General features: G+C 42.1%; 1 protein-coding gene across 1 annotated transcript in view; it reads right to left on the bottom strand.

Annotated features, from left to right (window-relative positions):
• Positions 1–235: 235 nt before the first annotated feature.
• TIMM44 (translocase of inner mitochondrial membrane 44) overlaps positions 236–27,087 on the bottom strand; it is a 46,994-nt gene continuing 20,142 nt past the window's right edge. Inside the window, exons 2-12 of the mRNA XM_019513186.1 lie at positions 24,857–24,964; positions 24,069–24,239; positions 22,960–23,040; positions 20,670–20,819; positions 16,180–16,313; positions 15,388–15,473; positions 14,215–14,307; positions 13,733–13,857; positions 11,001–11,051; positions 8,697–8,786; positions 236–391 (exon numbers count right to left, since the gene is read on the bottom strand). Of these exons, the coding sequence (XP_019368731.1) occupies positions 251–391; positions 8,697–8,786; positions 11,001–11,051; positions 13,733–13,857; positions 14,215–14,307; positions 15,388–15,473; positions 16,180–16,313; positions 20,670–20,819; positions 22,960–23,040; positions 24,069–24,239; positions 24,857–24,964 (1,230 nt within the window). The 3' untranslated portion in view covers positions 236–250. The remainder of the gene's footprint in view (positions 392–8,696; positions 8,787–11,000; positions 11,052–13,732; positions 13,858–14,214; positions 14,308–15,387; positions 15,474–16,179; positions 16,314–20,669; positions 20,820–22,959; positions 23,041–24,068; positions 24,240–24,856; positions 24,965–27,087) is intronic.

The raw sequence follows: 27,087 nt of genomic DNA, 5'->3' as shown, positions 1-27,087 counted from the left end.
TGACAAGCTTTAATTACTGATGATATTTCATAATGTTTTAGCAACCAGACCAATGTAATGAGGGTTCAATAAAGATAGAGGGTTCCATACAGCTAGACCTCTGGCTAGAGCAATATGATAACTGTGTTGAGACACAAATAAATACAAATTAGCCGGGCTTCCACTGTAGATATTTGTTACACCACGATTAGATTACATTAAAAATGAGAACATACAATTCCACTGGAATGGACAACTGGCTGGCTCATTTTTAAACACACAGTATGTAAGCATCACTTACCGGATCACCTTCTACCACCTCCCCTTTCTGATCCTTAATCACCATAACAACCTGGGCCTGGAAAGTGATAATTAATACTGGTCCTTGCTCCATCATCTTCCCCATAGCCAACTGCAATGAGAGAAAATTTGCCCATTAGAAAAAGGAGACTGTCTTCATATTAATGTAAACAGTGTCAGGAGTCTCTAAAGTGATTAGGCACTGCGGGCGCATCTATGATGAGATGCTACAATGCACAGTAAACTGATTCTACTGAGCATTAGCGTGGCAAGCAAAAACTGTGCTAATGAGCTAAGTCTACTGCGCATTAGCATCACAAAAAAAGTATGCGCTGGTGCTACTGTGCAGTAGCACTGATTACAGTGCCTTAAGTTAGTACAGGCAACCCTCACCATTCGCGGGGGATACATTCTCGTATCCCCCGAGAATGGCAAAATCCGCGATCATGAACTCAGTGCCCCTAGCGGCTGGGGGGGTACGGCTGCTCTGGCGACAGCGGGAGCCTGGCGACGGCAAGCGCAGAGCTCCCAAAGAGCTCTTGTAAGTGTATTTAAGAAGCAGGTTAGGCATTTGCGAATATTTAAAACTACGAATGCCAGAGCTGCGAATAGTGGGGGTTTCCTGTACCTTAATTACGGTGCACTAATGAATGTGTAGATGTGCCAAGTAAGTCACAAACCCTTTATGCTCCTCAAGGCTGACTTCGGCTACTTTACCAAGTTATAACAGTTGTACCTGTATAATTGCTATAGATAATATCACAAAACGTTCTCTCACTAATTAACTAAGTTTTCATATGCCTATAAGCTTTCTAAAAGCAGCTCTTTGTGGACTAAATCTGTTAATTCTTACTGGCCTGAAGCTGAACTTCTTGGAAATGAGAATAAGAACTGTTATGAATTAGAGACATCTTAAAAACAGTCCTGCTCTTAAGGTGAGTATATTTTCCACTCAAAAGCAACTATAAGTCTGAAACTTTCCATCTATTTAGTAATAGCTCTTAATAAAGTAAGCCCCACTGCACTTGATAAAGGCATTTTTAATCAGTTAGGAAGTTCAGGAGGCTTCCACTGACTCATCTCTCACCCCTCTAAAAACCTGTGAAATTAAACACAAAAGATATAAAACAAAATTAAGTTTGTTCCATTAAGAAAATATATTATGACTCAGGCTAAAGTTTTCAAGTGTACAGGAATAACTTAAATAGTTTAGAAAAATTTCACCCAAGTTGACATCCTTGATTGCAACTTGCCTCAAATTCAAAGTCATCTTGGATTCAGATAAATATGGTAATTTGACATGTTTATTCATGTATAACCTTTTAAATGTTCTCTCTCTTTCTTAACTAAGTCACCTTCCTTGATGAGGACACTGAATGTATGAACATAAACCTTTTTCAATACAGTAGGCAGGGCCATCCCTGGGGGTGCAAATTGGGGCAACCGCCCCAGGCCCCACAGCGTGGGGCAAAGCAGTGGCAGCGCGGAGCTGGGCAAAGTGGTGGCAACACGTCCAGCCGCTTGCTATCCCCTTTTCTCCCCATCCAGCTTCTTTGGATCCAGGATCGGAGCGGAGGCGGGGCCACGCATGGGCCAATTTGCCCCGGGCCCTGCACCCTGCTCGGGTCGTCTCTTCATAGTTTCTACGGTCAGAAGGGACCTGAGTAGATCAGCTAGTCCGACCCCCAATAGTCTCTCTGATAGTAGGTGTTTTCAAATGTGGAAAAGGATCTGAAGAATGAGAACATGTCTTTTAACTCTATTTCGATAACTCAGATAACATATTAAGAATCTGTTTTTAATTCCCCCTCACCAAAATTCAACTTTGGCCTATGAATGAATATAAAACATTTTACCCCAGAGGGTAATATTTCAAGGAAATTGTAAATGGCTGAAAACCCTGGTTAAAAATTAGGTCAGCCACCACTTCAGTACTGCTACTCTAAGTGCACTACTTCAAAATGGGAGGAGGAGGAATTATTCAGGAATTATTCAATTATACAATGAAGTCATGTCTCTTGGACAGACTTTAATATTGAATGCTCTTAAATTAGCTAAGATAGGGAAAAAAGCAATAAAGTTGATTATGTCATTATTTATTGCTCAAGGTTATCAAGGGAACTGCAGCTGCAATGGGCACATTGCTGTTTGCTTGGCACTTGCATTTAATTCCCTAAGTTTCAGAAAGGGATTCATTCCTCTGAATTTCAGAGGAGTTGTGGGAGGAAAGGGAAGCATATGGTATCTCAGGAGGCCATAAGATACAAAGACAACAAAATGGAAAGGTACAGTCTTTCTAGGACTGAAGGAGTGGTCTTGTCTGGTTTACAAAAAATGTGCTCATCCAAGGTTAAGCGTAGAGGAAGTCAAACACTTTCTCTGAAAACAGCTGCTGTCACACTTCAGCTACCCTGTACTACTTTAAAACTGTCTTAATTGCAACTAATGGACTTACTGTGCTTTAGTAAAAGCATGCTCCCCCCTCTCCCCCCCGAAATCCATTTCCTTTTGTTTTGAAAAAACATCTAGCACTCACCGAGTTCAAGAAAAGGTACATCAGCCCTCAACAGTCCTAACTCCCCACAGCCCAGCCCTGCCAAACATCACAATCCCCTGTTCCTCCAATCCAGCCCAAAATAACTACTATCTTTCAGCCGTTACTTTCAGCACTGTATGCTACTCCAATTATAGCTCTCTCCGATTGCTGATCTACACAAACCACACTGGTTTTGCAAGTAAGGGTGCTGGAGGAGACTGTTGGTTTCATTCCCCTCTTTGGTTCCTGCAGCCAGGGAAACTGCTTTAACAGATTTGGGATAGTTAACATGCAATTCGTGTGTTTATGCTATCTCTGATTTGAAGAGTGCTGAAATTACTGCCAGCAGTGTGCCACTGGCACAGCACCACAGGAGAACTTAAGAGCTAGCAGTGGGTCACTGAACCTGTAACATATTTGATAAGTCAAAGCCATTTCGAAAATCTGTAACTATTTATAGCCTGGAGATGAAAACAAAACTGTTTCAGAGTCTTCCCCACATAACAGTACCCCACAGCCCCATTCAGCTTATTTTGTAATAACTATGCATGCCTCCCATCTTTGGGCACAGAAAGAGATTAGTAGACTTCAGAGCCAGAAATGATCATTAGTAGAACATCTAGTCTGACCCAAAACAGTTTGCAAAAGGTAACTGGGGGCTTTATAGACGTGCTCTGGGAGGCAGGGGGAAGTGGGGAGCATTTTAGCGCAGATCTGAGAGCTGTGCTAATTAAAAATGCCCAAAGTGTCACGTGTATCAGCATCCCCGCACTGAATAATGCTGGCAGGGTGCTCTGAATTAAAGCTCATCGAACAAACTTTAGTTTAAAGTGCCCCCCCACCATTTTTCAGCGTGGGAACACTGATACATGTGACTGTGGAGTCTGCTGGAGTTTGGTAATTGCCACGCTCCGCTCTGATGTGCTGTAGTTACAGCATGTCAGAGCAGCCTCCCTGCATGTGTACAAGAGTCCTGGGAGTCTTCCCTAGGCAAGCTAAATGATTGCGCCCCAGGTAACACCCAATAAGGATTAACTCATATCTTGTATGTCATTCTTGCAGTAAAAACAGTCTTAACTTTTATCCTTACCTGGAACTCAGGACTTAGAGTGAATTAAACAACTTTAAGTCCCCTTATAATGAACAAACCAAGTTGCTTAAACAAATCTCCTGTTAGATTCTACTTGAATTTAACTTAAAATTCACACTAACAAGATGCAATTAAATAGTATAACAACTAGGGCTGTGCGAAATTTTGCCAGCTGTTTTGATTCGACACTGTTTTGACTCATTTCAAACTCGAAACAGCGACAGCGAATTGAAACAACGGGCTTCGAAACACCCTCAAAACAAAACGAGGCTAGTGGAAATGTTCTGAGTCTCCAAGCAGCGAGGTGGTGGGAGACAGGGGAGAACCAGGGCTGTGCTCCCAGCACCAGCTGGGAACACAGCCCTGGCTCACCCCGTCTCCCGCCCCTGGGCTGCAGGAAGCCGATCACAGCACAGGGGAAGGGAACTGAACTCGGGCTCAGTTCCCCTCCCAAGCGCTGCGATCAGGCTGGGGAAAGGAACAGAGCCCGATCGCTCAGTTTCTCTCTCCAGCCCTACGATCAGGCTGGGGTTGGGAACTCAGCGCAGCTGGGCTTTCATTTCCCCAGCGTGACGGTCATGCTGGGGAAATGAACTCAGCCCATCTGAGTGAAGTGAAGCCCAGGGAGTTAAGAGGTGTCCTGCTAGGGGTGCAGTGGTATTGCTGGGCATAATCCAGAGGCAGAGGTAGGCACAGCTGGAGTACTGTGTCCAGTTTTGGACACTGCAGTTTAAGCAGGATGCGGACAACCTGGAGAGGGTCCAAAGAAGGGCCACTTGCTTGATTAGAGGCCTGCAAGGAAGGCCCTACAAGGAAAGGTTAAGGGACCTTAACCTCTTCAGCATCTCCAAGAGAAGGCTGAGAGGGGACCTTGTGGTGGCGTACAAATTCATAGGGGGAGAGCAACATGAAGTCGGTGATGATCTGTCCATCAGGGCACTCCCTGGAACGACAAGGAACAATGGCCATAAGGTACTAGAGAAAAGGTTCAGGCTGGACATTAGGAAAAAGTTCTTCACAGTCAGGGCTGCCAGAATCTGGAATGGGCTCCCAAGGGAGGTGGTGCTCGCCCCATCCTTGGGGGTCTTCAAGAGGAGACTGGACAGGCACCTGGCTGGGATCACATGACCCCAGGGCTGGTGACTCTAGTCCAAGAAAAGATGGCCCACTGAGGTCCCTTCCGACTCTATGAAACTATGACACTATTTAACACAGGCTATCAATGGCTGCCCATTTACCCATTTACTTATGTCAGGAACTTGTGTTTGGATACAGCATAACTACCAGAAAGGCATCCAGAAGACATCAGGAGGCGGACCGCTCCACCGCAGTCCTTGGTTGCTTGTTCCAATGGTTAATCGCCCTCGCTGGTGAAGCATGTCTTATTTTCAATTCATATTTGCCTGACTTCAGCTTATGCCCATGATTTGTTGATTTACTCTACTAGATTAAGGAGTTTTTTAGACCTTAATATTTCCTCTCCCTTTTTGAAACAAACAACAAGTGGATGCAGTTGGATGCATCAAAACTCCTTTTTGGTTCGAGTGAGATCAGCTTATCAAGTGGTCCAAACTGCCCTGTGCAACTGCTAGTGATTTGCCAGAACATCAGTTTCTCATTAACAAGTATTAGCAGTGATTTTATATTTCCCTCCAGATCACCAGTGAAACTGCTGGCATTAGGTCTGACACAACTGAAGCCCTGAAAAACACCACTAGAAACATTACCATTTCATGGTTTCCCTTTGATGACTACTTACTGAGACAGTCAGTTAATCTACTGAATGTGCGCTTTGTTGAAGAATCTAGTGGTGAATGTTCTCAGTCAGAACAGAGCATGGTATTAAGCCAAACTCCTCATAAATATTTACGTATGATTTTTCTACCCCATCTTTATCAGTGAAATGTGTGATGTCCTCAGAGAAAAAAGTACAGCTTGACAAGAATCAGGATGCTTGGCATTAATTGTATTCCTGCCCTTGATTCTTTATAAATTGAATCCTGTACCTTCCTTTTCCATCAGTTTGCCAGGACTGATGACAAGCTAACCAGCGTACAGCAACTCGAGCCATCCTGCTCTCTTTTCTTAATTCTGGAACAAAATTAGCATTCTTTGATACCCAGAATTTCCCTGATATCCTAAGGGATATTAAACATGAGTACCAACAGGCCAAAGATCTTATGAACTAGCTCTTCCAGGGCCCCTGGGGGCACGTTGTCTAGGCCTATTGCTTCTAAAATATTCCTCCCTAACAAACTTAATATCCTCCTCAATTACAAATGGACTGGAAAGTACTTCATCACTCTAAAGTGAAACAAGCACATCTTACCTCTTCCCAGAGTAGATAAAATACTTATTGAACATTTTTCCTGTTTTGCACCATTAATACATTTTAGCATCTCCACCCCAAAAGAAAACACTGGATTTGCCTTTTAAGAAGGTCAGCCCATAAATGCATTTTTCCACTGATTTACTTTCCTAAGGGATCTGCTCTATGAGTGACATCCCTAAGTGGGAGAGATGGTGACTGGGATATAAAAAAAACTTCCCCCCCTATCAAATTGCCAAACCCCAAGTCCTGCATGGCCAGTCGGGGCTGGGCAGGGCCAGACTGAAACCCCTTCCCTTGCAGAGCCATGCCACACCTCTCCTGCTTCTCAGTCAGGGCTGAACTATGCTCCCTTCCCTTCTCGTGAGGCCAGGCTGGGGCCAGGCCATGCCACCTTCTCCCGCAGGGATGGCCTATGCTCCCTTCCCTTTCCACTGGGGTTGGGCCATGCCCCCTTTCCCTCCCACTGGGGCCAGGTTGGGACCTGGCCATGTCACTTCCCCCAGCACTGGGCCATACCCCCTTTCCCTTGCAGGGCTTGGCCATGTCCCCCTTCCTCCTGTCAGGCCATGTTGGGACCTGTCCTGTTCTGTCCCCGTGCAGGGCAGGGCCACACCATGTCTCCTTCCCTCTGCACAGGACCGGCCTGCCCCCCACCCAGGCGCCAGCTTGGGAACACCGGCTGGATCTGGCCCAGGGATGGACCAGGTACTGCCACTCCAGCCCTGGGCAAAAAGGTTGAGCACCACAGATATAGAGCATTCACATTATGAACACATTTGGCAAATGTTATGAGCTATCAGTATTTAAACTAACAGGACAATGGGTTCTCTTATAACAATAAACTCTCCTTGCATCAAGAACCACAAAAAATTAGTCAGGTCTCTCAAATACAGGCTTTCTTGTATTGCATGACCTTGATTAACTGAATTACCACACAAAATAAACACTAACACTGCCCTTTGCACAAATGTGCTGAGTCTTTCTAATTAATCGCCCTAAAGGAATGCACAAAAGGTCATTCATGCAAAAGAGGTCTCTCTCACAAGGGACATCTTCCAAGTTGACACCTGGAAAATCTTCCTCCCAGAAGGGACACGTTTTTCCCTACGAGAAACTAAATGAACAATTCACATAACGCCTGTACGTGGCCTAAATCTACACCATGGCATGAAGGGGTTCCTAGAGTCCTATAACCAAGACTCTGATCAGAGGTGGAAGTGACGCCTTCAAATATGTCCCCAGTGGCCAAATAGATCAACAAAAATGTCTAGTTAGACTAGTGAATCCTTTGGGGACATTCCTCTCTGTGGAAGAGGCCAGAAGCAGGCCAAAGACCTCCTGTCTTGCTAAGAAACAAATTAAGACTCTCTCACTAGTGCCTGCCTCACTGTGCTACTTTTGATTAGAAAGAATAAAATACCACAATAACCAATAAAAGTTTGGATGCTGGGGAAAGCCCCCAAGGAGGTGAAAACATCCACGTACCATAAAGCTATATTTTAGACATAAAGAAATGTGTAGGAAGCTTATCCCATACAGAAGACAGGAGACAGTACCCTGAAGAGCAGTAAGACAGTAACCTCAGAAATCCGAATATCAAAAATCTGGAATTCTCGAAAATCTGGCACTTTAAAAAAAATACTGTACACTGCATCGGGGAACCCAGAGCAGTGGCCACACGCAGAGTGGTGATGCAGGGTTGTGGATGGCAGCAGCAGCCACCACATGCAAGCTTCCCCCTCTGCTCCCCCCCATGAATGCAGAGGGGGAAGCTCGCATGTGGCAGCTGCTGCTGCCATCCACCACCCTGCTCCGCGTGCAGCCACTGCTCTGGGACTGGCCACTGCTCCCTCTCCCCCACTAGATGCGGACAGGGAAGCTTGCACACAGCGGCCACCGCCACCATCCACAACCCCATGTCACCACTCTGCATATGGCCACTGCTCGCTCCCACCCTCCCCCCAGCTCCACAACCGGCTGCTGCTTGTTTCAAAAATCCAGAATTTTCAAATTTCCGGCAGGTGCTTGGTCCTGAGCATGCCGGATTTATGAGGTTATGCTGTACTTAGTTTCAGGCTATTGAGACTGGACTAACCCTGAATTCCATAAACCAGATTTTCTCATATACCATGTGCCTTCAAATAAGACAGGCACCTTGTTTTGAAAATGCAGAATGAAGAGATTTTTTCCAGAACCATGCTTGAATACAGCCTCACAAATCAGAACAGTCTACTCATCAGCATCAATTCCTCTTGCAGCTAATGCTTTAATCCTGTCGCAGCTACTGCGCAACTGGTAGCAGCTTTTGGCTGTTCAGGGGTCTTTTCTCAGTAAACTCTTAATTAAACTCTAGGTGCTACAGCAATACAACCACCAAGTAAAATCTTGAATAAGAAAAATCTATACCCAGAGGTCAAAACATAGTCCATGCTGCAAGAAATACAAAATCAGAGACTTACATCAACGTTATCAATGTCAAGGATCCTGGAGTGGGACTGGAGACCCATTGCTTTGGCTTGTTGGACTGGATGAGCAAGCTGACTGTACGTCTAAGCAAAGCAACATAAACACGGGTTATTTTTTTTTTAAATGTTCATCTCCAAGCATACCAATAAAATCAAAGGAGATGGGAGATTTCTTACTGAGAATATTTCAAAAGAAAAAAGACCAAAATAAACACTGAACAGTCTAATTTTTTTGCAAACAAGTTGTTTACCCTTTGAATGGAAAATATCATTATGGTTGCATTACATGCTCTGAGGTCTTACAACCCTATGACCACTGAGACTCCCTCTGGGATGCAACTGGACAGAACAACAGGCATACAATTAAGGGCACAGAATATATGTATTAAATACACCTGATAGCCAAAGCACTTGTGGTTCTAATATGACAGCACACAGGGAGAAACAGCCTGGAAAGCAGACCGTTTTCCCAGCACAGTCAGACCTTGGAGATTAGCCCAGTTTTTTCTGGCCCCTATTTAGACACACAGACATATGCTTCATTATTTATAGATCCAGAACTATTGTCCCGGCTGCTGAATTACTATTTGTTTCCTGTAGAACCAACAAAGTACTAGGCAATTGTCAAATAAAATGGGAGGCACCGTCACTGGCTTGAAGACCTTATAAACCTAAATCCTAAAAATACAAATATCCTCCACAAACTGGTGGAGACTGGGCTTTAATGGGAGTACAATGAGAAACATTTTGCAGGGAGAGAAAGCAGGGAAAGTAACAAATTCAGGCCTGTACTTCTGGACCTGTAGTATACGTATTCAAGTATTCTCAGAACTGGTTTGAGCTCTATCGTTTATGTATTAGGATGAGTATATACACTCAAGCATCTGCACTAAACTGATTAGCAGATTAGAATTTTAATTTGACTAAGCCCATTAGCATAAACTAAACCAGAGTCCTAAAACCTTTGGACTGCGTGATTTGCCCTTTTGTTGTTGTTACATGCCGTGACAGCTTGAGACCATTTATGGGAATGGTTATTTTCCCTGCTCCCCTTATTACATGGTGCTGATTTGCTATAAATAAGGACTGGAACAATTTTGAATGAGACACTCTTTAACATCCTGGACCCTAGTACAATAATCTCCATATTTCTCAACTTAATTTGCAGATCTCTGGACTAAGCTAGTTTTAATTTTAAAATAAAACCCATTAAAAAAAAAAAAACCAGACAGACAACCTTTGCTTATAACTACTCCTGGCTCTGTGGTAAGTCTACTCTATAAATTAGAAAGCTGATTTGATCAGCTGTTTAATAGAGAAATGCACAAGCCAGTACAGATACCTCTCAGAATGCTTGAAAAAGCCTGATGTTATACACTATCCTCATTAGAAGGATGAGTTTACCCAGAACAAATACACAAATAATCAAGAGAGACTGCAGACCTGCCCAGTTCAAAATGTTAAAGATCCCTTGCAGAGTCTCATCTGATTTCCAGCCCCCTTGTGGTGGAAATTAATGCAACTTCAAAGCAATAGAAATGATTAACAATTAAAATAATTTTTTAAAAACAGTTCTGTGCTGCCAAGTGTCAGATTAGTTTGGAGAAGGGTGGAGAGAAGAAATACATTTACACCTGCTCCTTCAGTGCTAGTTTAGGCAGGAGTTTGCTTCAACAAAGCTAAAATGGGATTTCAATGTTACTCCCATCATCAGAAGACAAATGCCATTTACATGTATTGGAATTTCATGCACTAAATGTACCCGAGAAAACAAAAGCATCCCCTTTGTTTACTATTTCATGGCACTCAAGAACATGCTAAGATATAGGGAAAACTCAAATGAAGGAGTGACTGAAGCAAAAACCAATACTCACAGCAATACCGTGGAGAGGGTGGCTGGACAGCTCACAGAAGGGAAGGAATGCCACCATGCAGTGATGTTACTTTTAACTGTTTCAAAAGGAGTGGCAGAGTTGCCACTAGAAATCTGGCCTCAGGTGTTACAATATACACGTTACACCTGCATGCAACTGTACCAGTACAAGCAAGCTAAATTGCTGTACCAATACATTTAATCCTGAATAAAACTGTTACAGTTGCAGATTTGCTATATTTGTACGGCTACAGCATGAGACTGTAGAGCTAGCATAACAGCTTATAACTATTATATGATACCAACACAACTATTACATTGATCTATTTCCCAAACCTAATCATGGGAATATTACAGGCCCACAATTACAAACCGGAGGCAGAGGAGAACCCACCTTTTCAGATGCATTATTAATATATACTTACTGCTTCGTAGCACCAGTCTTTCAGGATATCAAGGTCCCCAGATATCATAGCCTAAAAAAGGAGTAACAAATAAAATATACAAAGGAAACTTAAGGTCTCCCACTAAAATATCTGTCTGGATATCCTTTAAAAAGTGAATTTCTTTAAATCCAACCTTAGGCCACAAGTGTTTACTCCTAACATGCCCTAATGAGGGGCAAGGCAAAATCCTATACTCAAGCAACATGAAGCAAAGACATATGTATACAGTCACATTATTTCAGATGGACACAGATATTTAGATAATTAAAGTATTATCTTTATACCCAAAGTCCAGCTCTCATATTTCAGGAGATATATTTTAGCAGAAGCAGAAACAAGTAGTAAACAATCATAAATAATCAATTTTCAGCATGGCAAAAGATCAACAGTGGGCCACTGAGTGAAAATGAAGGGCAATATGTTGTTTGTAGCTGATAGAAGAATATTTTGAAGACAATGAATAATGCATATGTGCAACTCATTGATACAATATAATGAAGCCAAACAACTAACAGTTTCAGAAAGGCAATTAAACCTGAATATGAAAAAAACCCAGCCATAATTACACTAGGCAGGATGTCTTGTAGTAGAAACAAGAAGAAAAAAAAAAAAAAAATCACTCATACATCAGGGCAGAAGTCCCACGGGTTTAAAAAAACAAACCTTTTCCAGGAGAGGTTTCTTCTTTAAGAGTGCAACACATGGTTTTTACAGCTTTCATGAAGCATTTTGCTCCCACCATTGTTAGGAGGAGGACAGCTAGACTATAGGAAACATAGGGGAGATTCAGAGTGACAATTCGTATATTATTTTGTTTCGAGTTCTGTCCACATGATAAGCACAATCCATGTGATTAATTAGTTTGAGATACTCATCTAATCCAGTCACTCCACAGTGCAGATGTGACCACAGGGCAGTTCTTCCAAAACACAACTGTGCCACTACAGGCATCATCCTTAACAAGCGTCAGATTCTTTGAATCTTCCTAAGTCTCTAGCCTTGATGCTCTCCTCCAGACGTTACATTTATTGTGGTATATATATAGGTTTCCCGCAACAAATGGTAACACAGATGTTAAAAGAATCTGTCCCAAGGAAAAAATTGCTAAGCTACTACAAAAACACTGGATCCGTGATACAGAAGTTGCTGATTCAAACATTAACTGCTTTGTTATGCCAGGACAAATTTAACATCTGGCCAGGTCTCCTACCCTCCACAATCCCACAATATTCTGCTTTCCCACACTATCTTTCCCTAAGGCCTCTTCAGGGCTATGCACTCCATACATATACAATGAAACAGATTTTAAAAGCTTCCTTTTACTATTGGAGTTTAGTGTATTGAAATATAATTGTAAAATAATGTCTTGTAAGTAATACAAAATAATTCCACTGTTCTGTTTTTGTATCATAAGCAGGGATCCTTGTTTTCCCTGATAAAAAATCTCAAATTTTCTGATAAAACCCCCAAAATCTGTGCTTAAAATGAAAGTCCCCCCACAACCCCCGCTGGCCATGCTCGTGCTCATCACTCAGTAACTAATGAGCGGCCCTTGGCTCTGTCCTGCTCCCCACCAGAGCCCTGTTACTATGCACTGTGGCCCTGGGCCCCAAGCCCCACTTGCCCCCGACATGGGCAGCAGCCCCAGCCCCAGCACTGCCCAACTTCCTCCCTCCCTCCCTATGGGGGCTTTAATCCTCCCCCCATCCCATACTTACTGTAGGAGCTGCTCTCCAGGCTGCCTGGAGGCCCTGTGCATATACATGTGCACCCTCTGCCTGACCACCCTCTTCCCACTCCCTCCCAGCCCTTTGCAGGCTGGAGCTCTGCCACTGCAGACAGCTCTTTGCAAAACTGCAAAATCTCCAGGTTTCTCTGCTATAATGAGAAATCCACAGGTTCCTTTGGTAAAGGGGGAAATCTGCATTTTACGCTGTTTTTCCATGGGAAACAGAAAACCCAGATCCCTGATTATGAGATAGGGTATAGACATGTTGTAAAAAAAGCATGAACACTTCATTCTCTTCAGAAAATTCCAGTTTTCAAATTTCTCCTAAAGTCACTCCTGTAATTCCTCTTGCCACCCATACTTGAGCCCCATTCTATTTCTGCTATGTTTTTTAACATCAGGTGATAACACAATATTCACACAAGTGAAGGCACACCATTACTGAAATAAGTGGTACTATGATATTGATGTTACTTCTAAACCTTTAACAACACCTACATTTTTTGTTCAGCAGCTACTTTTACTAATCCATTTGCAGTGCCAGCATCTTTTCCACAAGCAGTTACCTAAACATTAGAACTGCAGTGTAAATGAGTAATTAGAATTCTTTCTTCCAGTGTGCAGTACAGTGTGCAGCTGTCCCTTTACTGCCCATTCATCTAGCTTGGTTTGAAACCTCTGGAGTTCCTAACATTCATCACTAGGTAAGAGAGGCGTTCTGTTTTCCAGCAGTCAGAGCCTTCTAAAAACTGCTAACCCATGTGGGATGATTTGCAACTAACTTCTCACATGGGAGCCTTCTCTCCTTAGCCAAACTTTTGTTATTTTGGAAGATGCACCAAGCTGAAACCATGGGCTGGAGGGGCAGCAGCTATCCCATCTTCCAGGTTAATCATTCGAAAATGGAATACCCCAAGTCTGTAACTTGTATAAGAACGTGAGACACTTGTTTCCATTATCATGTTCCACTGTTAGAAATTACCTCCAGAACATTAGGGATTATGTCATTCTCGCATTGCTTTAGAAACCCGTCTTTGTCAAAGGCTGGGTCCACTTTGAGAATCTCAGTCAAAACTTCAGACATTTCTGTCTTTGAAAACAACCCACCTGTCAAAACAAATTCAATTCAATTAATTGAGACTACTGGCATGACAAGCATCACCAAGGATGAGAGAGAATTGAAGGAGCTGACTCTTTAACAGAGGTAGGTATGAACTGTCCAGAAGATGCTATAAGTTTTGCTTGGGGTTTTAGTTTTATCCCTTACACCCACTTGTCATTATTTTCCGCCCCCTGATTTGGTTGTTGCTCCACTTAGTGATACATGATACACAGATGCAAAACATCAGATTCCTTCCCAAAGGCTAGTAACACACTGATGGCAGCAGCACTAACCCTCCCTTTAGAAAGGCAATGGTCATAGCTATACACCAGTAATAAACTTTCACAAAAATGAAATGTTACCAATTAAATCTGTGACTTTGTCTGTCACAGCCCTGGAGGCTCGAATGAATGCGTTATCACTTTCATCATACTTCATTTTCATTTCAAAAAACCCTAAAAAACAAGAAAGAGGAGATCAGCAGCAGTGTTCAGCTATTTCACTTTTGTACTTCTTAAATTGTAATTAAAAGGTTCAGTGTAAGATCGTATTTATAGGTCACTTCTAAACCTCTCAAGTCCCTTCCAAATCCCTCTTTTACAATTAGCATATTCCTGTTTCAGCAAACGATTATTTTTGCTCATTACTTTCCTAAAATTAGAGATTAACACTCTTTACCATTAATCCTTATCAGTAGCCCTTACAAGTAATTTTTTTCCTCTGCATGAATGTCAAAGCCCTGGGAACTGTCCCTGACAGTATCCTTCAGGCCTAGAAAAACTCAGGTCATGACTACCTGAACCAAACAGTGCTCCAGCAGGAAGTGGGGAGGCTGAGTATGCCTGCATGCTGCTAAAGGAGCACTTCCCAACTGCCACAGTGAACTGGTGTGCCGTCGGACACGTCCAGGCGTGCTGCAGAATTTGGGGGGTGGCGTGGCTACAACCAGCGCCACCAACCCATGCTGCCACTACGCCGTAGCCAGGCCCACACTGATACCTTGCAGCCCCCACCCATCTGGCCGCTTGCCACCCTCCTCCCCCTGCCCACTCCATGTTCGGCTGGTGTGCCATGGGATGGAAAAGGCCAGGTAAGTGTACCATGGGACGGAAAAGGTTGGGAAACGCTGTGCTAAAGCACTGCATTTCAAGTATTTTAAATGTTGTATCTGCTTCTCTGTACCCTTAGTGTCTGGTTAGTAGGAGGCATTCAGAATTCAGTGTTCTTACAATTTCTGTTCATAGGCAATGGGGAAATCAGGTTTTGGTACCTGTTAAATATGGAGTGGTAAAACAATACTTTTCTGCTGAAGGTTGGGATTGTCTCCCAAAACAGATGGAGAAGCTTGGAATAACTACTGTGTTAGTAGCAACGCCTACTTCTCATTTAACACTACCTAATACTAACAGCTGCAACAAAAATGGCCATGTTTTGCATTACGTGAAGACTAGTTGCACAGATGGCATCAGATCCCAGACTGTAAGAGTTGGAGATCACAGAAAATAGTTCTGTTCCTTAACCACTGGAACACTTACTATTGAAGACCACATTGTTGTCCTTGAAATCTTTCCACTGTTGATACCATTTGGAATCCTTGTGTACCACCACACCCATGGCCTCCCTAGGGAAGAGCAAAAGGCTAGCAGTTTATGCACAAACTAAGTCCTCAGAAACAGAAGAAAAGGACACAGAGCTATACTAAACATCTTTCTGTGCAGTATCCTGTACTATCAATGGTGCTGCTTGAGACATCCACTGTCTGAACTGTGTGTGCGAAGAGTCTGGAGGAAAGATCAGGAGTTCAGGTTTGGTCCTATTAAAGTTATGTTAACCAAAGACATTCATAAAATGAGTTACTAGAGGAAAAAAATATTGCAAAGTTGAAATTTCAAGTCAGGAGAACATATTATTTTGTAATGCTCTGTAATTCATAAAACATTTCATACATCTTTTCAAACTTTGCATAAATATTCTTTTCTCTTCAGAATAAACCTGAGAAAGTTCAAGCCAACCCAATCTTCTAAACAGAAGTTACAGAGGGATTAAAATATGCCTTTCCAACAGGAGCTGGCAGCAACTCTGAATAGGAAGCAGCTACTGCAGTAATCCAATACCACATTCCTTAGAAATGGAATAATTCCAGTTCTCCACCCCTGCCTGCTTGAGCCCAATATTAGGAGCAAGTTGATCACTTAAACCATCCCTTATGCTGCAGCTTGACCCCACCCCCATAAGTTGCCCACCTTTACTACTTTATAGTTCAAACTTAAAAACACTCATCAGGTCATACATAGCAATGACCTCTTTATGATTAATCCAGTACGTACTCATTAGCTTCAAATATTCTCTGCTCCTTGAGCCTCTCTCCAGAAAATTCAGTCCTTTTCCTTAGTCGCTCTGGACGTTTGTAAGGACCTGTATGCCCTATTATATCCATTTCCTTCTTAACTGTTTCTACTCCCTAAAAGAAAAACATTCAGTTAGTGGATTTGCTACAAAACACTAATGATCCTATTTCAGAAAACTGAGGTTGAGCCTATGGGCTACATTGATCTCTGTTGTCAGCAAATGCAACTCAGTATATATCAGTCAGAGATGCATGTGCCTACAGCAAGGCTGAGTAAAGTATTGTTTTTGGAGATTTACCTGAATTGGACAGGAGAAGTACCAAAGACTTAAGTTTGGATCTAGCTTATGATAGAACAACGAACAGGAATCCAGAAAACTAACTGAATCAAAAGACCCTACAAGTAGAGAGTGAAAATGCTGGCAAATCAGGTCAGAGGGATGAATATGGAGTTGAAAAGAGTGAGTACTGAAAGGCATCAAGGACTTGCTGGATTTTAAGGAACAAATGATTCCGAAAACCTAAACAGAAAAGAAGATTCCAGTTACAAAACAAGGCCTACGGGTTTTCCACAAGTGCAAACCAGCAAGACTGTAACGGAGAACATTTGTTTTTAAGGACAGGGAGAAGCAGCCAAAAGAGTAAGCATTTGCAAAGCTGATATTCACTTTATAGTTCCATACCCGAATAAAGGAAAAGCCTCAATTCCCCATAAGTATACATTTGAGCAAAAGGTTGAAGGAGTTCAATTATTCACAGCAAAAATCAGGATCAGTGCTTGTGGAGCTAAATTCCATGTATGCAGAAATCTAAATAGTGCTAGTGATCCCACAGAACAGAATTGGTGGTGGATTTCTCCTTCCCTGCTGAGCTTCTGTTAAGGAAGAGATGTTGGGGGTCAACATACATACACTTGGAACAGCTTCAGAAAGGGAGGAGGATCTGCTTCTTGGAAGTGCACAACAGCTATCACAAGGTAAACAGTTAGACATACACTTGTATTGCTACAGGACTTTGTGCTAAATCATCCAACTCTGACCCTGGATAAGGCAGGGTTAAAGTCAGAGAAATTTTTGGTATATCTATATTGCTACAAGCTCATCATTCATAAGTGTTACAGCATTACAGTTGCTGCACCTCAGGGACAACTCCTCCTCTTTTGTAGCTACTCAAAATGTATGTTTGTCCATACTTAATTTTTTCCTATAAACTTGGACTCAGATATACAAGAAATCTTTGCATAGCTGTATCCCTGTTTCAGTCTCTGCTAAAAAGAGGCAATACCCTCATCTCACTGTAATCAATGAGAGCAGGACTCAGTTTTAAGTTTGGGTACTAAACCCATTTCCTGTCATATACGAGTGACACGTGCTCACCGTGACAACACTAATTTATTTCTTAAATTACTTTATTAAACTTCTGATGTTCCAGATTCTTCCAGTGACACTCTCAGTAGAAGACAAGTGGATTGTAACTCCCAATCATCACTGGATGCGTTCTGATATAAGATGGCACTTAATATAAGTGATATATAAGAGAAAGCCAGCTTCTAGTAATCTACATGTGTACAGAGGAGGGTTTCATAGTTTCATAGTTAGTAGGGTCGGAAGGGACCTGAGCAGATCATCAAGTCCGACCCCCTGCCATGGCAGGAAAGAGTACTGGGGTCAAACGACCCTGGCAAGGTGATTGTCTAGTCTTGTCTTAGAGACCCCCAAGGTAGGAGCCAGCCTATTTATCTTACCTAATGACAAAGTTGTGTGCAGCTTTATAGTGCTGTTTCACTGCCTAAAATAAAAACATTGAAAAAATATGGATATTTCTGATTTTATAGCAAACCACAGTAAATGGCAATTATTTTCCATCAACATTTTTAACACACAGGATAGGCTCTTACAAAACGTTACTAAAATGTCCAAGGACACTCCTCCAGAGAGAAAGATCACACATTTGAAAGAGCCACCCAGATACCATGTGAAGAACTGCTGCAGTACAGAAGAAAAACCCCCACAAATCGCACACCGCTGGTTATGACATATCACCCCTCCCTTGAACCCATACAGAAAATCCTCAAACAGTTGCAACCCATACTAGAAAGAAACCCTACTCTTAAAAAGATCTTCCCAGAGCCACCCATCCTAGCTTTCAAACAAGCACCAAACCTCGCTAACCTCATCACCAGAAGCAAACTTCCTCAAGTCCAGAACACACCTAAAGGATCCAGACTATGCCATGACAAGAAATGCAAAACCTGCCAACACATCTCCACCACCCCCACAATCACTACACCCCACAACAGAGCCATCAGCATTCCCAGATCTTACAGCTGCACCTCCAGAAATGCATCCAATGCACCAAATGCCCGGAGGAAAAATACATAGGGGAGACCAAACAACAACCGCACACCAGAATGAATGCACACCGGAAATCTATCGGAGACAGGAATACCCAGTTACCTATGGGGGCACATTTCTCACAAGAAAACCACTCTCTCTCCAATCTCTCAGTCCTGATCCTCAAAGGAAACTTATAAAACACTTCCCAGAGACGAGCCTATGAACTCCACTTCATCAACCTCCTGGATACTAAAAATTATGGACTAAATATAGACATTGGATTTATGACACATTATAACCTGCCTGACATCTGACTCCCCAGGTACTTCTCCACTATTCATCCCCCTTCTCTCTCCCCCTCCCCCAAGCCTGTCTCTCACCCATTGACTCCTCAGTCTACATTTTCACTGACTACCTGTCTTGTGTGCAGACCAGCCCAGCCTCTGGCTTCTTTACTTTTCATTCCATCCAGGAAGAGCACACACCAACTGCAGAAACTTCCTTAGCCTGACAAAGGGTTTTTGAACCTGAAAGCTTGCTTAATAATTGCTTTCCAACTATTTAAGTTGGTCTAATAAAAGATATCAGATTCACGCAAGGAACCTTGTCTGCCTAAATAAATCTTTGCACTTGAATAACTCCAATGAAATCAGTGGAACTCTTCACAAAGATAAAGTTACAGAGATGCTTGAGTGTTTCCTGGGCTGGAGTCATAGACTGGATGTTGAACTTTGGAGCTTTTGGTTCAGTTATTCTTGATGTTTATAACCACTAAAGACAATCTCCAGTAACTACAAAGGTTACTCTACTCTGTGAGCTGTTGAGGCCGGAAAAAGACTTCTGAATCCCCATGATTGTTACCCAGCAGTAGACTGTCCAAATAAATAAATGTTTCCTAAATACTGTAGTAACACAGATCTTAAATATTAGAATTCTTATTTATTCTCAGACAAGTTTCTTTGGGTAAATCCAATATCTTTTATTAGACCAACTCAAATTTGTATTTTTTCTCAGTTATTCTCTACATTTACCTTTCTTTTTTTTTAAGCCAAGAACAAGAATCTGTTTTGCACTTTAAAAAGGTAAAGAGAAGCAAGGAGGATTGTTCAGCCTATTAAAAGGCTTTTGAAACAGTCCACTAAAGATGAACAGTGCATGAAGACATTTGCTAGAATGTGGGGAAACTATGTGTAACCCATAGAAAGTTGGTATAAACCCAGGTTAGCAAATCTTACAAGATAATTGCCTGCCAGAAAGGAGAGAATAGTTGCCTGCTTCAGAGAAGGAGCTGGCAGTTCTTGAAAAGAGTTAGCTGCATCTGCTGTGGCAAGATAACAACCTTCCTTACATAAATGCCACTGTATAATGTGAGGTGCTGTTATGGCTGAAGCTGACCTTTAGCAGATGACATCTTATTAGGAACAGAGAAACAAGAACATTTGCATCACTGAAGGGACCAACTGTCCTTCTAGTCCAATGCGCCCTTCTGAAAGAGGCTACCACTGATACCTCAGCATAAGTGAGAGAAACTGGCCAAAGATAAATTCCTTCTTATGCCAATCAGCTAGTGATTAACATTTGCTCCAATAAACAAAGTGCATTTGCTACCCTCTGCTCTGCTAGCAATAAGTCAATCTGCAAGAGAGACAGCATATTTAGTAGCAGTTCAGACACTTGATGCTTACATTTTTGCAAAGTTCTTGGGTAATATTACCCAGTCTTGGCACCTTGTGGCTCTGTAATTTCTCAAAATATTGCAACACTTGTATATCAAACAGGTTTTCCTCTGAAAACTTCATATTCAATTTTGGCTGAAAACAGCACATCACAAAGCATCAACAATTAAATAAGGAAGCCCGTTTGCTCATTTTTAATGGACTCAGTGCCTGCAGGAATGGCTCCAAGCAGGTATTGTTGGAATGATGTGTAGCCACAACAGTTCAGGACAATGAAAGATGCAAGGATTTTTGTGGGTGTTATCTTTTATTAAGCCAACCACACAGCTGGGATCGACTTAGACAAGGTGTGAAGAAGAATGTACTGCATTTGAAAACTTGTTTAAGTCTATCCCAATCATGTGGTTGGTCCAATAAAATATATCACCTTCAAGTAGGTATGTCATCCATAAGCATACCTGAGAAATGGCTTTGAATGCTGCTGTCTTGCCCAGTTTCTCCCCTCCTTTGGTCACTGTCTCTGCAGACTGTTTTGCCGTCTTGGCTGCTTCTTCTACACCTTCTTTTATCTTCCGGCCAATATCACTCTTACTTACTTCATCCAAACCCTACAATAAAACAGGAATATGAAAAAATTTAAAATAATGGACTTTTCCACATGGATATGAAAGAGATTCTTCATTTTGGCATTTCGGATACCTCCAGGTAAAACAATGAAGCAGCAGCAAACATAGCAAATGGAGTCAAGGTCTGTAGCAACAATAGTCAATATATGTTAAAAACACTGGGTGTCTTTACACGTGCTTCAAGGTGGGGGTGGGGATGACACTTTAAATAGTCTGGCTGTTGGGAGCTGCACTAATTAAAGCACCTGCAGCATTTTGTGTATTCGCATCCCGTGCTTCAAAATGGCAGCAGGGGTGCTTTAACTAAAGCTTGTTCAATGAGCTTTTGTTAAAGCGCCTCCACTGCCATTTTGAAGCATGGGAATGCTGAATACACAAGACACCAAGGCTGCTGGAGCGTGCTAATTAGCACCAGCCAAGCCTGCTCTGACGCACTGTAATTACAGCGCACTGGAGCAGACACCCACACATCTACAAGCACCTGTTATGTCACAGGTGAATGACTTGCAGGACACAGTGCTCTGGTGCTATAGCATTATCACCAATCATTGACAATCCTGTGTTCCTATGCAGGTGCTTTTGGTTAGATATAAAACCACACTGCTGAATAGCAATTACCAAATACATCTATATCTGTGTGCTCTCTGAACCAGCACAGCAGGCTTAGCATATGCTCTTGATAAGCATTTCAGCGCCTCACTGGCAGCAGGCGGTGCTGGGGTGGATAGGGAAATACAAATTCACGAAGAAGCAATTGCCAGGAGTACCACTAGGTGGTCTCCTCTTCCTCCACTACATTTGGATGATTCAAGATACTATTATACAAGCTGGTAAGAAACACTTATCTCTAGTATGTGGGCTACAAAGCAGAATATTTTACTTAATTTCTATTGTTGATTGAAGTACACCTGAGAGTTCAGCACCGCCCAAGCATACAGAATGCTTCTGGACATTTAACTCAATGCTGACCAAGAGAAAACAGCTTCTCTAACTACATCACCACAGTTACTATCATGTGCAAGACCTGATTTCCATTGGAAGCCTTGGAACTTTGCCAAACCTTGGTTTAGCTACAAGCCCCACGAGAGTAAAGCCTGAAATATAATGGCATAAGCCTATAGGATATTTTTGTTGGCAAAAAAAAGCCAGAAGTGAAGAATTTACTGGATTTTCTGACCAAGTTCCCAGGGGAGACACCCCAATTTCATGCTGGTATACAGCATAACTACAGAAGCAACAGCCCTGAGACATTTTCCGATGTTCAGATATCCAAAAACACAATGGCTGACTTATTTTGCCCCCAAGGCATTTATGCAGCACTTACACAGCTTTTAGGCATTTACTGAAGCAGACACAATCCTGTTTCACTCCACTCAGCCGCCACGAAAGCTAAGGAACCTAAATTCATTATGCATTTTCATTTCAGCCTGAGAAAATCCTCAGGTGACTAGACTTAATCTACTATACATGTTCAGAAACAAGCCAGAAAGCCCACCGAAGCACTTTACTCTTGCCTAAGCTCTGCTGATAAAAATTGAGCTTGGGAAATGACCAGCTTCTGCTTCTATTCCCAATTACTTAGGTGGACAAATACTACACTGAGCAAGCATCTGAGGTGGGGGGGGAAAGAGAGACCCACCCTGGGCAAGCGATTAGGTCACTTGTCCAGGAAGTAGGACAACATGAGAGAACGACTTTCTCAATCCTGAACCAGAACAGAAGAATTATTTATCTCCCAGAGGCGAGTAGGCTTTTGCCTCTGGAAATGCAGAGCCCAGAGAGAGAATGGGAGAACTATGAACCTCCCCAGACAACAGGATTGGGATGAGATTAAGTGCATCTTTTGGGTGAGCAACTGTGTAGATGCAGACATGCAGCAGATGGAATAAGATCATAGCCAAAGTCTACTCTACTAGCATTACCAGGACATCTGCTTTTATGCTGTCACAATAAAGAATTTTCAAATATTTCTCACTGAATGTCTGTTCATTTACCTTGGTATGTATAAATAGTAGCATGGTCCTCACTTTAACTAGAAGAAACAGGTAAGGGAAGCTAACAATACAAAGGGCAAAACATGAGCAAACTGTCTTCTGGGAGGTTTTGTAAAGTTCTACTTTACCTCTTTAACTGTATCAGTTAGTTCTTCAAGCTTCTTTTTAATCACTTCAGATGTCTTAACAGTTTCAGACTCAATGGTTTTCTGCAGCAAAATAAGATTTTAGGCAACTACATATGGAAAGAACAAAACTGAATACATACAATCCAATGTAAAGCACTCTCCAGGTTATCATGCTACCACAGGACCAAAAAACAGCTCTAGTTACTCCGCCACAAAAAGGAGATGTATAGATACTTTTATCTCTATGCAGTGATAGGAGGAGAAGTAAACTAGTATCAGTTGTGCTCAATCACTGATTACATCATCCTCAATTTTTTAAATCCAGGCCTAAATCAATACAGTGTAAATCAATGGGTGCCCTAAACAGAAAAGAATGCCAAAAGGAGAATATATGATGGAAAAATTGAACAAGAAAAATATCCCCAAACTAAAATAAGTCAGCTGTAACTTGCTAGCTTCAGAAGTTCCATTAGAAGTGTATTGAAGAAATTGGACAGGACTCATAAGAGTTTACTGCACAGAAGAGGGACTGATGACCAAGAGCCCTATGCATTTCAAAATATATTTTTAAAGTGGCATAGGAAACATTATTTCACAGACATCCAATCAACTATGTAGGCATAGAAAAATACAGAACAAATAAATATTTAAAGGCAATTATATAAATATAAAGCAATCAAGGAATATTACTTCCTTCTTTTACATATTTTTCTGTATTCTTCCCTATGGTGAATCTGGCAATTATGCAGGCTAAAAGAAGGTCTAATTCATAAGATATCTATTCCTCACTAGTGCAAAAATACTTAACGCAATTCTATAATCCTTTAAGAATGTGAATCACAATGATGAGAAAAACTCTTAATTTCAACTCTATTTATATTGTCACATCACATTTTTACCTGCTTATTCTTTACCTTTTTATTCAGTAAAATGCCTTCTGGGAAGACAGAATTTTACACAAGTGCATTACAGCTATCAGTGCTACCATGCTGAATACAGTTGCCCTAAAATGACAAACTCATTTGCTCAATGTCTTGTTTAATACAACAGTTTACTTACTGAGTGAATGGAAATGACACACAATAAAGGAATTCCTGGGGAAGACTTACATATTTCCTCCTTGCTTCCTGGAGCGCTTCAGATTCTTCTAGCCTTTTAGCTTCATCTCGGAATTTTTTAATACTTTCTTTCATCTCTCTATTTTTGGCTAATTCCTGCTTGATGTTTTCAACAAACCCTGATATAAAGCCTTTTCTTCCTCCAGAGGAATAACATCTAAACTAAAGAAAGTTATTACAGTTTGTACAATCCAAAGAAACAATTTATTTAATAAGTACCAAAAGTCAGATTTACAAAAACCAAGTGTTGGATTGTCTTGAATGTGCCAGATGAATGATAATCAGGCATCCTGAAACTGGTCAAACAGTACAGGTGAAGGAACAACATAACCTTACACAGCTATCAAGACCTTCCATATATCTTGTGATGTGTTCAGCAGAAGTGCACAGACAAGCAAAAAAATAAAATTATTCTTCAAGTGCTATTATTTATTATTAAAATTATTATTATTATTATTATCTATTATTAAAATTATTCTTCAAGGATTCATATTGCTATGGTTAAACTGACAACTTGATGAGCCACACCATGTCTGCTCTTGAGAACGTTGCAATGGTCACTGGACAGACTACTGGAGCCACACTATTGAGACTTATCATCTGGACTGAACTGAACATCTTTTCAACTGAACTGACTGTATATTTGATACAGAGCTACAAGTCACGTCTCTGAATACAGAGGTCTAGTGTACCACTTAATCAGAAATGTACACATTTCCAGCACTTTAATTATTAGCATAACACTGTCAATTAATATAAATTTTCAGCCATCAACTTACCTGATGTAGTTCTAAAATAGGCCTGCCCATTCTATATGTTATACCACTGTAGAGTATAGGAGCTGGGTATCTTCCAGATATAAGCCGTATGCCACTGACAAGACATTTCTAAGAGAAACATAAGATCTAGTTAATATTATAAAAAAATATTTAGATCTTCTTCAGCAAATGGTCAAAGAGCCAGTGAAAAAGGTGAATTAAAGAACACAGCAGGAAGGGAGCATCAGCAGCTCAACTTCTGGGACAGCTCCCAGTGTCTGTTCTCTGAATTCATTCACCACCAAACCACCCATTACAGGTTATTATTACCATATTTACTCAAACATAAGATGACCCTGACTATAAGCCAACCTCCCCCCAGTAATTAGATTACGTGGAAAATCTATAAATGCGTTACAACTTTCCAGGTATATAATCTGGTTATTGGAGATTTGCCTTGAATTTGTCTCCCTCCCACTGTTACAGCAGGAAAAATAAGTCTGGAGGGTCAGGTAGTCCCCTTGCCCACTGCCTCCCCACAACTTCTTCCCCCCCGCACCCTTTTCCCCCTCCTTACTGTCAGACCTTCTTCTTCCTGAGCACATGCTAAGTGAGGAGAAAACTTGAAAACACTGAAAACCTTGAAATAAACTTACTGGTAGTAGTTTGTATATAGTAACCGATGGACTTAGTTCATCCAAAATTGATGCATTTTACCTTTTTTGCAACTTCTGCAAGTTTTAGCACAGCGCTTTTCTACTTACTTACATGTAGTACAAACTTTTTTTTTTTTCAAAATTCTTTTAATGTATATAACTGTATCTCTAACAACCCGTGCCTGCTAAACTGTGCATGAGACTCATTCAAAACCAAAAGGCTCGTGATTTACCATACAGTTTGTTGAGTGGAGCCCCAGCGGTCAGCAGTGTTTCAAGCCACGGTGACCTCACAGTTCACCACTGCTCTTTATGTCTGTGTACTCCGGATACCCTCCACAAAGGATCTGTATGCTCAATAGCCCCGCACTCATGACTGGAACTGAAGAGAGACCAAGGCTGCCTTGTCCTGCCACTGCGTTTCAACCGGTGCAGGGAATCCACCACAAGCCCAGCTCCTAGAAGAAGGTGATGACGGTGCTCATACCCAAGAAAGGTGCCTGCCACTCAATGGCACAGCACAGTATGGAAACCATGACAGGAGGTGCTGCCCTTGCAGATATGAGGCAGAGACTCTCCCCCATCTACTGTGCACCTGCACACCCCACACCAGTGTGGCAACTGTGCAACAAGGTCGTCCAGGACTGACTGGCCACGGCCACACTGGCCGCAGCAAGACCATGTCCAACAACTGCAATGTCCTACGTTGTGATAGCCAGCTGTGCCCAGACATTGTTGTGACCAACAAAGACAGCCAGCATGTTGTGATGGTAGATCTCACTATCCCGTTCAAGAACTGGCAGCAAGCTTTCATCAAGGCCCGAATATGGAAGCAAGAGAAATACTACCCATTGCAGACACCTTGAGGACCTGGGGATACAATGTGACTGTCAAGCCACCAACTGTTGCGGCGCTCAGGGCATGGGACCCCAGCAACAAGAGCATCCTGTGTGCCAGCTGCAACGCCAAGCTGATGTAGTGCCTCATGTTGTCCAACACCATTCAAAGATCAAGGGACATTATGTACAACACATCATGGGACAGTGTCAGTATGTGGACCCCACTAGACTGCCTGCTGGAAGCAACTCAGCGGGGACCACCTGACTGCTCTCCCCCACTGTGTCAAATTGCCTCCAGGGACTTTTAACCTTGGACTCCTCTCCACCCCGCAATTGTATCCCTCATCTTGTTCTTTGTAACTGTATGAGTTTTCCAAATCATCTGTTACAATGTGGTATTGTTGTGCAAGGTCTCCTGTATATTCTCTGCTTCATAAGCATTGAGGCCCCTCCCTCCCTTTCCCCCTTCCTACTTCCCCAACCCCGAGCTTAGCTGCCTGCATCTTTCATGTGCCACTTAGTTGCATTTCCACCCCTCTCCCCATCCTCTACTATGTAGCCCCCTGCTCCGGTCTTTCTGTATTTCCTTGTGCTTTTAACTTTGTGACTTGAACTTTAACATTTTGTAAGAAATTAATTTTTTGGCACCAAAGGGAGGGTGTCAGAGCTGGCTCTGCCCTCCCGGTGCCAGCCTAGTACCAGTTTCCTGCAGAGGGAACATCCCCCCACCCTTTTTTTTTTTTTTTTTTTTTTTTTT

The sequence above is a fragment of the Gavialis gangeticus genome, unplaced genomic scaffold (genome assembly GCF_001723915.1).
Source record: "Gavialis gangeticus isolate Ggan-Ray unplaced genomic scaffold, GavGan_comp1, whole genome shotgun sequence".
Taxonomy (NCBI): Eukaryota; Metazoa; Chordata; order Crocodylia; family Gavialidae; genus Gavialis; species Gavialis gangeticus.
The sequence above is the reverse complement of the archived record's forward strand: the minus strand, read 5'-3'. Positions and strand labels throughout refer to the sequence as shown.